The sequence below is a fragment of the Juglans regia genome, chromosome 1 (genome assembly GCF_001411555.2).
Source record: "Juglans regia cultivar Chandler chromosome 1, Walnut 2.0, whole genome shotgun sequence".
NCBI classification, from domain to species: domain Eukaryota; kingdom Viridiplantae; phylum Streptophyta; class Magnoliopsida; order Fagales; family Juglandaceae; genus Juglans; species Juglans regia.
In genome coordinates this window covers 43,618,995-43,631,066 of record NC_049901.1, presented here as the reverse complement: position 1 = coordinate 43,631,066, position 12,072 = coordinate 43,618,995, and the positions used below count along the sequence as shown (strand labels likewise).

The window sequence follows — 12,072 nt, the reverse complement described above, 5'->3', positions numbered from 1 at the left end:
AAAAAAATCTATATAAAAAATAAATTAAAAAATTACACATAAAAAAGTACATGTTAAGCTCAACGGGAGCCCCCAACGGGGGCTGTAATATGACTATTTTAAATATTTTTAAAAAAAATCATAATATTATTAAAAAATATTTTCTTAATCATGAAGTAAAATAAAAAATTATAAAAAAATATTTTTTTATAATTTTTTATTTTACTTCGTGATTAAGAAAATATTTTTTACTTTTAGATTAAAAAAATATTTTCTTAATAATATTTTAATTTAATTTAATTTTTTTAAAATATTAAAAAATCTATATAAAAATTATTTAAATAAAATATATATTAAATAAAACTACAGCCCCAGCGGGAGCTCCCAGCGGGAGCCCCCAGCGGGGGCTGTAGCACTACCCTTTCATCCAATTGGAAGCCCTCCGGACAACATTAATTAATGATTACGCAAATCAAAGAGAGGTCCGTTGCCCGAAAGTTGCTGCTTCTGCTGCTCTCATCGATTCAAATTTCAGTTCAATCTTAAAAGCATCACATCCAGAGTATACTACACGCGCCGCCGCATAAAATCACTTCAATTGATTGTGGGGCCCAAAAATAGCACCAAGTGGACCCCACTCCCCCGGGTCTTCCTCCACACACGCGCTTCCTTCAGCTTCTCTGACTCTTGAGTATCAGTAGCTCGCTCCTCCCAAGAGTCGGATGCTATTTTCTTCTCCTCTCTCTCTCTCTCTCTCTCCGTGTAACAAAGGTGGGTAGTGAGTAGTGGGGGTACTGGCCTTTGCTTGCCCTATTATTATCATTTTTTTTTTCCTGTTTTCGTCAGTTCGCAAACTCTTTTCGGAGATGACGCTTTTATGACGGGGGGTGATTTCTGCTTCCGAAATTTCTAAGATTTTTAGGCAAGTTCTGCGTTTTTTTGGCTTCCACCTCGACGTATTATTCCCTTTTTTTCCTTGTTTTTGCTCTTTTTTTTTGGGGGTCTATTTTCAAAATGCTCTACTTGTTTTGAGAGAATCTGCCGGTTTGAACGTGTTTGGGTGCGGAGAAGATCCTAGAAAAAGAAAGTATCAAGCTACATTTTTTGAAAAATAATAGCAAGTGCCGGTTTCTTCTATTTTCCTATATTATTATTTTTGGAGGTACCAAGGCAACGCTTTCCTAATTCTTGTTTCTTAACTGGGTTGCGTTTTTTTTTTCCTCTTTTTTGATTTGTAGGTATTTTCTTTTAAGGTTTCAACATAATCGAGAATTTCTTTTGGTGAGATTACTTTTAGCTAATGGCGATTTTGCATGTAACATTTTGAGTGCGTCTGCATGCGTGAGAGTGAGAGGAAATTTACTCTTTTTTTATGTAACATTTTGTGTGTTTAACTTAGTGAGTAATTAAAAGAGGAGCCCCAGGTGTGAGAGTTGTGTACTCACTTGAAGTTGCAAGGAGAAGTATTGCTCTAGCGGCTTGCGTGCGGTGTTTTGTATTCTAGATAGAGTTGTTCTGGCTGCGAGGAAAAGAACACTCGAATTAAAAATTTGAAATCATGTTGTCATTTTTGTTCTTTCAGCTGTTGCATATGCTCTTTCAGTAATGGTTCATTGTAGTGTGTTCATTTGGTACCCAAGGGAAAAAGGTATGCCATGCCAGATGGGAATTCCATCGCTATAGTAAATAATGTTAGCTTATCTAAAAAACTTACCCCAATCCTAGATAAAGTGTTATCTCTGTGTTTTTAGACTTGTAATTTATTTTGCCTGGGTTTTGTGGCATCTGGTGGTTGAATCCAGCTTCAGAAATGTTATCTGCTTTAATATGTGAGATAGGAACTAATATAAAGGGTGCTGCTTAGTTCCTACTACAGAATGTGATAGGATGGGGAAAACTTATAATATGGTTATGTGGATTGCTTAATGAGCTTTGCTACTCATCACACCACACACCAGACTTATTTTTATTTATTTTTAATTTTTTTTTTTGGTTTTATTGCTCCTAAACTAATTGAGTTCTTCTACTCATCATCCATACACCACACATTTGGTAAGGGAAAAAAAAAATAAAAATAATGTGTGGTGTGTGGTGTGGGGATGATGAGTAGAATTTTTCTTTTTTATTTTTTAAATGCATGTTCGCCACTATTTGGATTTATGCTGATGTGAGAATGCTAGATTTTCAGAATAAGAAGAGTATGATGTTGCTTATGGTGTGATTTATTTAGATCACAGACTTCATTAAGGATACTAGAAATTGATGCAATCCCATCCTTATGTGAAGCTTGAATTAAACCTGTCTTTACAAGCAGCCTTTAATGGCAAGATTGTTTTGCACGAGGAGGTAGGTCTTTTCCGGGGCTTGGGCTGTGCATGCCCAGGTGGGTGCATGTGGTCGGTGTCCCATACTGTAGTACCAGTTAATCTGTGCTTACATTCAGCTTTGACCTGATGGAAGAGCTGATGGTTTTTTTAGTATCTGTTCTCTATGGTTATTACCTAAGTTATGAGTGTTCTGGCAAGTTATTAGAACTGAGGTTTGTATGTTCTTTTCTGCTATGGCATTTAATTTTACTTGAAAGTTCAGTTGATGGACTGGTGCATGTTCTTTAAGACTCTTCTACCTATACTCATACATATTGGAAATTGTAGGGGTTTCAGCATTCGAGAGTCTCTAGTTTAAATTCTTGCTGAGTGATTGCTAATGGCGCCGAATCCTAGAGTTGCAGCAGCCTTTCGGGCAATGGGGGATATTGGAATTAGTCAAGATAAAGTGAAACCAGTGTTAAAAAATCTTCTAAAATTGTATGACAAAAGCTGGGAACTTATTGAAGAAGAGAATTATAGAGCTCTTGCAGATGCTATATTTGAGGAGGAGGAGACTAAGGTTCAATATTCTCCTTTATCGGTTAAAATTCAGTTGAATCTGTTTTACTATTCCCTTCCCTTCCCTTTTGTCTTACATACGAGCTTAATCTAATATGAATCCTCTCGATCAGGTTATGGAACTGAAGAAGAAGTGTAAGAATACTGACGTATGTCAGTCTTTTCTCTACCTTGCACTGGTGTTAGTTATTTTATTTATGTGTTCGTTTTTTGCCTGTATTGACTCACCTTCTTGCATTTGTAACTGGCAGGAAGAAGATTTGGAGGAAGAAGCTCTGACGCATGATGAGCCTGAACGTCCGCTAAAGAGGTTGCGCTTGAGAGGTCAAGGAGGTCAGGTTTCACCGTCGGTCAATGCCTGCAACCAAAGTTTGGGTGGAAGTTCGGTAAAAAGGCCTAAAGTGGAGGAGGATGAACTGTCCAAAACTTCTTTCCGACAGCAGCCTCGAGAAATAAAGGAGACACCCCACCGTAATATTGTTAACAAAGGCAAGCAGCCTCTCTTACCTCAAATTGAGCCCCTGGGAAAACGATCAATGTCTGAGAGAGCAGCAAGTATTCGCATTAAAGAGCCAATGGCTGAGCCAGGCATTGCGAGTTTGCCCAAGCAGAAGGTTCCGGATACTCATGGATTGATCAAGCCAAAGGATGAGCCATTTACAGATGATATGTTTAGCAGTGATGTGCCAGACTATGAGGTTCCTATTGCAGTGATCCGTCCAGGTGCATCTTCGTTTCCCTGTTGCCATTCTCTAGATTAGCATAGCTCATATATCCAAATACTTTTTGGTGTATAGAATGTTTTAACCTTGTTTGTATCATTATTTGTGTTATGCTTGATTTCACTGTCTATATGAGTGCTTGCACGCACTCTGTATCAATATGATTTTTTGGAACATTCGTGTCTGTGTATTAGATTGACTATATTCCACTTTGGTCATGCCCTATTTCTGAAAATACTATAAGACTACAGCAGGGAGCTTGTCCTGCCATTGTCAACTTGTCACTGACAATACTCACCCATTTCTGCTAAAGCTCTAAAGCTTGGTTTTTAGTCTTTTGTGTTTGCGGGTTCACTTGATTGACATAGCATGTATACAGTGTGAATTTTGCTACGAAAGCAAACGCATGATTACTACCTAAGAAGATGGTGACAGCAGACACCCTTCCCCTATTCCCTCATTGCCATCACTCTTTCACGTGTTTTCAATTATTTACTTGGGATGTAACTTTAAGGTATTCATAACTTCTTATTAGTCTTATGTTTTTGCAACTTTCACCATGTTATCATTTCATGAAGTTTTTGACTCATAATTACAATCAATATCCACATTTTTATCCATTGGTATTATGCCACCCTTCTCCTTTTGCTGAGTTTTCTACTATATAGGTCTTGGTCATTTGAGCTTCCATGACTGAGTTCATCTGGTTTGAATGATGAGCCCATTTTATGACAGTAATATAATGTGCTTTCATATCATCTACAAGGTGACCATATTGGTTAGGTGATCAAAGGCATCTAAACATGTGGGAACATCGTCTGAAACATGTAATTATCTTAGTTAATAATGGATGTATGACATGCTGATTGTCACTTCTAAAATTCATCGTGATAAGTCGAATGATCTGTTGAACCCTGATATCTGAATGATAAATGTAAACATCTGAGAAGCATGGAAATTAAAGGATTGCACTATTCAATAAGCTTTGTTTGATATTAAAACTGCAATTCATGCTCTTTTCTAACATCTTGGTTTTTTTTACAGATCCATCAAGTAAGGTAGATTCTTCAGTTGGGAATAATACAGTTGAAAAACAAGATGGTCCAGAGATTCCAGCATCCCAATGTCTGGGTGTAGGAAACAGAGGTGATGATGCTCTAGCTTTAACGAGTGAGAGGGAAACCAACTGCACACTTGCAACCATCCCAGAGGAATCTCCTCCCAATGTAGAGATTGCCTCCTCACCCTTAGGAGAGGTAAAGATTTCTCTGAGCTGCAACTCCACCCTTGGAAGACCAGATTTCCATATGCCTAGTCGTACTGAGGTTATGAAACTGATGGAGGACAAATGTTTACGCACATATAAAATCATTGACCCAAAATTTTCTGTCATGAAACTGTTGAACGATATGTGTGAGTGCGTCTTAGAACTGGGAACTTATAGCCCTAATGAATCGCAGGAAGGCCCTGATGTATTAGAGAGATCTTCTGCACAGGGTCCTTTGGGAATTGGAGATGATGAAGAAACTTTGTGCATGCCATCCTGTACTACAAATGGATCAGTCCATGTTCAATGCTCTACTGCAGTGGATGTGCCTCTTTCAAGACCTATGTCATTAAGTTCTAGCGATTTAATGTCCATCCACGATGTTAATGACATAACAAGAGGAGAAGAAAGGGACAGAATTTCGTGGGTCAATGAAATTAACGGGGAACGTCTACCACCCTTTAAGTACATACGTCAAAACCTTGTTTTCCAAAATGCTTCTGTCAACTTTGCCCTCTCTCGGATTGGGGATGAGGATTGTTGTTCCAGTTGTTTGGGTGATTGCCTATTCTTATCTACACCTTGTCATTGTGCAAATGAAACCGGAGGCCAGTTTGCATACGCAAAAGAAGGTTTTCTTAGGGAAGAATTCTTGGAAGAGTGTATCTCTATGACTCTCGACCCACAAAGACACCAGAACTTGTATTGTAGAGAATGCCCGCTCGAAAGAGTGAGGAATGATGTCTGTTTAGAACCATGCAAAGGCCACTTAAGGAGGAAGTTTATCAAAGAATGCTGGAGCAAGTGTGGCTGCAGTAAAAACTGTGGCAATAGAGTGGTGCAGCGAGGCATAACTTGCAAGTTGCAGGTGGGGATTGTAACTTGGAGTTGTACAGTTGTTTTCCCATGCTGATGTAACAATTACTTAGAGAATTTGATCTTGATGCAGATATTCATATCTCATTAATTTTGGTTTTGCACTCGAAATACCATGTAATTTGTTACATATAGATTTCATAAAGTTTGCTCTGTACTTCAGGTGTTTTGCACTTCTGAAGGAAAAGGGTGGGGTCTCCGAACCCTAGAGGACCTGCCGAAAGGTGCATTTGTGTGCGAGTATGCTGGAGAAATTTTGACCAACACTGAGTTGTATGATAGAAACTTGGAAAACAGTAAAAGTGGCAAACCTACGTACTCAGTTCTACTGGATGCAGACTGGGGTTCAGGAGATCTAAAGAATGAAGAAGCTCTCTGTTTGGATGCAACATTTTTTGGCAATGTTGCTAGGTTTATTAACCATAGGTACTTGTTTAAATCTCAAAACCTCATGGCCTCTATCTATCTCTCTATCCGTTTCCAGTTGGTAAGGTGAAGATGCTGTGAGGAACGTACTCATAAAGTTGGTATCTAACTTGTATAAGCTCATTTTGAAATAATAATAAAGTGACCTCAATTTCTGACATTCGTGATATTTAATTATTTACAATCAGAAATTATATACATATATTAAAAAACAATCAGAAATGGTGTTGTAGGAAATTAGGTAAAAATCCCATCTTCCCCTCCAAAAGAGCAAGAAGATGGGAGATGACTGCAATCTGACATTATCATGTCAACATGGCTCTCTGTAAACTATCAGAGGTAGGAGAGCAGCTGAAGATCAAAATGCCCTCCTCCCTTCTGGCGGCGTGATGAGACAAATAGGTGAAATCTTGTGCGAATGACAGTCATCAATGATCAATTGATAGCAGAAATGTTTCTTTGAGTGAAAATGAAGTTAACTCCGAGAAGAGATTAATCATCTCTAGCCTCTATTTTTGCAATATGGTGACAAATAATGATTAGTTCCTTAACTAGGTAGACAAATGTTTTACCAGCTATAGAGATTCAATCTGTAAGTATGTGATCATTCTGTTCTTTATTTCGCTAGGTGTTTGGACGCAAACTTGGTTGAGATCCCAGTTAAAGTGGAGAGCCCTGATCGTATCTACTACCATGTATGGGATCTTTGAGCCTTTTACTTGCATTTTCAGTGTGATGTCCTTGCTTAGTGATAGGAAACTGAGTTTGGTACAAATTAAGTCTAATGAAGTACTTATTTTGTTTTCGTTTTATGTAGCTTGCCTTCTTCACAACAAGAGTAGTAACTGCCTTGGAGGAACTCACTTGGGTGAGTAGGGTTTTAATTATTAGTGTAGTTAATGGTTGTTCGCATATATCACTATCTGATTTCATTTTTTATGTTTCCTATACTTTTACACAAATGAAGAACGTGGGTTAATTGTTTTCCTGATTCAGAGCAATATAATGAATCGTGAATGAAAAGGAAATTCTATTTCATGTATTGTACAAAAGTGTCACAACGTTGATTTAAGTCTTTTCTTTTTCTTTTCCTGTTGGGGGTTGAGGTCAGAAAAACGATGAGCCATTGCCTTCATATGTTTTGGTATATGTGCTTGCCTGCTTGAGCTCGTACAAGCAGTCATGCATTAAGATGGCCCTACTTTTTTCCTTTGGATGTATGAATTCATTTTTATCCTGCTATCTTGTCACTTTAGTTCATATTAATAGTAAATCAACCTTGGACTTAGTTCATGCATGCATTAATTCTAGAAGCTTATGACTCATGCATGCATTAATTCTAGAAGCTTATTTTGTCATCCGTTGGTCTGCTTTACATGATGTGTGTGTAGGATTATGGCATCAACTTTGACGACCATGATCAGCCCATGAAGGCATTCTGCTGTCGATGTGGTAGTAAGTTCTGCAGAAACATGAAGCGCTCAACTAGTACGCACCCTTTCTCATTATCTTACATTTGCGAATCCTTCTTTATCGCAACATGATATTATTGACCTTTATTTTTTCTAGTTAATGATTTTGCACACTTGTAGCTAGGGGTGCAAATGGTCCATTCGGTCTGGCCTAATTTTTTTTATTTTTTAAAATAATTAATAAACAAAATTTATTTAAAATATTAAATTAAATTAAGTGACTTATTAATGTGGATTATGTAACAAACTCAATAAAAACATATTTTATATGGTCAATGATAATAAATTAGATGAAAATTATATTATTAATTTATATAATTACTATATAATTCACTAATTGATATTATATATTAGTTAATTCATAGAATATTAACAAATATTAATAACATATTTAAAATTTTATATTGTTAATTGTACAATTATTTATATATAAAATATTTTTTTATTTTTATTTTTTATTTTGTCCGGTCCAGTTCGGAAAAACCCTGGACCGTGGACCGGACCGAAACTTTTTTGTCCTCTAAAACGTGGACCGAGACCGACCGGACTCAATCTCGGTCCGGATCTAGACCGGACCGAAACGGTCGGTCTGTTCGGTCTGACTGGACCGTTTATCACCCCTACTTGTAGCTTGGTTTCATTGCTTGTGATGATTCTGAGCTAATAAATAATACACTGTTAGTTTCTGCTGCATTGCCTTTTTTATTAATCTAAAAGTTTGAAAGGACTTGTAAAAAAAAAAAGTTTGAAAGGACTTAACGCTGAAGTCTTGGATGTGTAGCCTTAAAATGGACCTAGACAAAACATTTTTAATTAGTTTTGGTGATTCACCAAATAACATTTGAGTTGGCCAGAATCTTGGTTTTTGGGGTTTTCCCGCTTTTATGAAATCTTCATGGGAAGCCACTTTTTCTTGTAAGTAGGTTAGACACTTGGAACATGAACTTGATGATATTTTTGGTTCAATGCATTGGTTTTTCCCAATATTTGGTTCAATTCTTGATTGTCCTCATCAATGTTGCTGCTACCATCCCAAATAATGATAGATTGTTGTGTTTTCATGGCACAGGGTCTAGATCTGCATCAATTGTGAGATAAAACATGGATGGGGTTCGTCTATCAGCTGGTCTTCCACTCAATTAAGCTGCTGAATTTACTGAAAACTATATATGGTCCAACTATATATACTACCTAGTGTAAAGCTGGGGATAGCTTTTGGAGTCACTGGTGTGCCTTTTTGAAATGAGAAATGCTTTTGTACAGGGTTTTGTAAATAGACCAAAGGTGGTTAAAAATCACCGCTCCTCTTTGCAAAGATCTTGCTCTGCTATTGTACTGCTGAAACCATGGAGAGTTTGAAAAGGGTGTAGTAGTTTTCTGGATTTTCTTCCATATGAACGTAGAAGTTTACGATGCAAGTAATTGGAAAGTAGAAATTGCCGGCCGTGCCCGTTTTGTTAAGGTTATATTATGGAAAAACGATATCTGTATTCTTCAATAGTTTGCTACATGCAGAGTTTCATATAAAGGTTATAGTACAAGAAAGTGAGTTTGGTACTATACTATGATTAATTTTCAATATTCGTTAATTATGAATATTTGAATACATATTTATTATTTTTCTCAAAGGAAAACAGTCTTAGGTCTCAATTGATGAGTTTGCATGGACATTGATTTGAACCAAAACAGAAAAAGCCCTGCATATATCGCAAAATGAAAAAGATAATAAAAACAATCTTTCCTCCCTCACATTCCCTCCTTACCATCCATCAAACACCTCCAGTACCACCCTTCCACCCATTTCTCATAACACCAGTAATCTCCAGTACCACCACTCCCACCAATATGTGCTCACACCAGCTACCCGATATGGATAAGCTCATCAAGCAGATAACAGCACTAACATGGAGTGATCTTCAGCTCGAGCTAGAGGTAGGCCTAGTGAATCACTTCTCTAATCTTACACCGGTAGGAAAACTGCTATCCTCAAGACCCCTTAACAAGAATACATTCCATGCAACAATAAAAGCAGTTTGGAGCTTCATCTTGGATTTTGTAATTGAAGATATAGATATCAACACCTTCTTGTTCACTTTTCCAACTCAATAAGACAAGGAAAGAGTGCTAGCTAACCGACCTTGAACTTCAAGGGATTTCATATGGTGCTTAGTCATTGGCCACCAGGGTTCAGTATCCACAAAGTAGCTTTGAATTTTTCTTTTTTTTTTTTGGGTCCAAATCTATGGTCTCCCTATGGAAATGCTTACTAACAGAAATGCAGAAAAAAATTGGTCAGATTCTTGGTAATCTTATCGAAATAAATAAAGTCTCTATATTCGGTGTAGCACTAAGGATATATCTACGTATGAGAGTTCAAATCAATATTGAAAAACCACTTCTAGAAGGCTTTGATTTGGCAAGACCAGGATGTGACGTGAAAAAAATCTTAATCAAGTATGAGAGACTCTCCGACTTCTGTTATGCCTGTGGTTATCTAGGACATATTGCACAAGCTTGCCCAAAACACTCGATTCTGCCTGAAATCCTACAATATGGTCTACAGATGAGAGTTGGCAATCCAATGTCTAGAAGAAATGATCAATACAGACCCACACAACATGCCAATGAAGAACAAAGAACCCATAGAAATTGCACTACTACCAGTTCGTATAAGGGAACATGATACTGATCATCATTCAAAACCTCAAGCTTCTGCTAGTAATCTGTTCAGCAGAGGGAAAGAAAAAATGTACACGGAGAAGGGTTCAGAATATTCCAATACTGAAAATCAGAGTAGCACCATTCACTTTTTAGCAGGTATACCAAGTGCGAGACAATAGGCTCACATGAACACATTTACTAGGAGTCGTGGACAACCAATGGGAAAAATTGCAGAGGAACAACATAGAGAAGATGAACGGTGGGTCATTACGAGTTTGGTGGCCCAATAACTGCTAGCAGCCCATTTATTGCCCATAACCCAACATATCCCACTTCAGAAATCCTACAATCTTTGAGCCGTTCAATCGTCTTTTCCCCAATCAAATCCTGTCCCCTACAACTCAAAAAATTACAGCATGAGATCTCTGAGTTGATCTTCAGTCAGGCTAATTTTAGGCTTGACTTTAATACGCTTAGCAAGAGCCCATCACTCTACCATCAGATTATCTCTCATATCAAGTCTGCTTCAAACCCACAAGAAAGCCCAAGCCCATAAATAGCCCTCAATACAAAGATTGGATCAAATCTTGCAAACACTGAGGGGCCCAAAGCCTAGTCAGATGGCCCAAACACTTAGCCCTCTCAGATCCATCAAGCCCTAAACTCTCCCTTCCAGCCCAACCCAACGCCAAAAGCCTTAGATCCTCCTTTCCCATTGCAATCACCGAACCCATGCAACCCCTGCAACCTTGCATCTCCTCTTGATGTTTTCTCTGAAACCCACTTTGAAAACCCATCCTTGGAAACCCATATAAAACCAAAAAAGAGGGAAAGTGCTCATCTTTAGGTAGAGGTTCCACCTAAGAAGAGAGCTGCTAATCTTCAAGCTTGCACCTTCAACCAAAATGCCACTCCACAAAACTCAGTGAGCTCATGCAAAAATGAGGAATTTTCCGACATTAATGAATCTCTAGCTGAGATAACTATGATAGAAGAAATAACAAATAAATTTTCAGTCCTTGAAAAGAAACTCTTTGTGAAGCGTAAACCCTTCAAGGCCTAAACTGCTAAACTCACTCATACTCAAACTTTAATCTTTCATGATGTTTTGGCTAAGGTGGCAGAGCCTAACCTACTCCCCACCAAGAAATGAAGATGATTTGTTGGAACTGCAGAGGGATTGCCCATCCCTCTGCAATGCGTTCTCTAAAGGCCCAGATTAGGTTACACCAGTGTGATATTGTTTTTCTTGAGGAAACAATTTTGTCAACTATTAATACTAACAATGTGGTGAATCGACTAGGTTTCTCTATCTATAAGCATGTTCTCCCTCTAAAAGGGGGGGTTGTGTTTGTGGCGTCCAGAACTAGACATGGAACTTGTTCATATATCTAGTAATATAATGACTTTGTGTGGTGTGTTCGGATCCTGTGTATTTACCTTGGCTTCTTATTCTTGCTTATTGCCCTGCGCAATACAATCAGAAACAACATTTTTGAAATTTGATTAACAATATTGTTTCTACCTTCAATGGCCCCATTTTAGGACTAGGAGATTTTAACACTGCTCTACACCAGTTTAAGAAACTAGGTGGCAAACCATTTGCATCTTCTTCTCAACATACTGGCTTAAAGCATTTCATGGATCTTAATGGACTTACATGCTTAGGTTATTTTGCCCTAAATTTACTTGGTCAAACAAAAGGTTTAGCATTTCCCACACTAGATAAAGACTTGATAGGGGAGTGGCCAACACTAAATGGGCTACTATCTTTCCTAATG

At 37.8% G+C, this 12,072-nt stretch overlaps 1 protein-coding gene across 6 annotated transcripts; it reads left to right on the top strand.

Annotated features, from left to right (window-relative positions):
- Positions 1–384: 384 nt before the first annotated feature.
- Positions 385–9,048, top strand: LOC108996023 (probable inactive histone-lysine N-methyltransferase SUVR2). Of its 6 annotated transcripts, none has more exons than XM_018971749.2 (10): positions 385–750; positions 2,643–2,868; positions 2,981–3,016; positions 3,119–3,590; positions 4,634–5,724; positions 5,896–6,158; positions 6,787–6,853; positions 6,976–7,026; positions 7,550–7,646; positions 8,700–9,048. In XM_018971749.2, the coding sequence occupies exons 2-10, from the start codon at positions 2,686–2,688 to the stop codon at positions 8,726–8,728; spliced, it is 2,289 nt and encodes a 762-aa protein (XP_018827294.1). In that variant the 5' UTR covers positions 385–750; positions 2,643–2,685; the 3' UTR covers positions 8,729–9,048. The 6 variants fall into 6 exon arrangements, with proteins under 6 accessions (XP_018827294.1, XP_018827288.1, XP_018827293.1 ...); XM_018971743.2 differs by having other exon boundaries at positions 2,634–2,868; XM_018971748.2 differs by having other exon boundaries at positions 385–901.
- Positions 9,049–12,072: the final 3,024 nt, after the last annotated feature.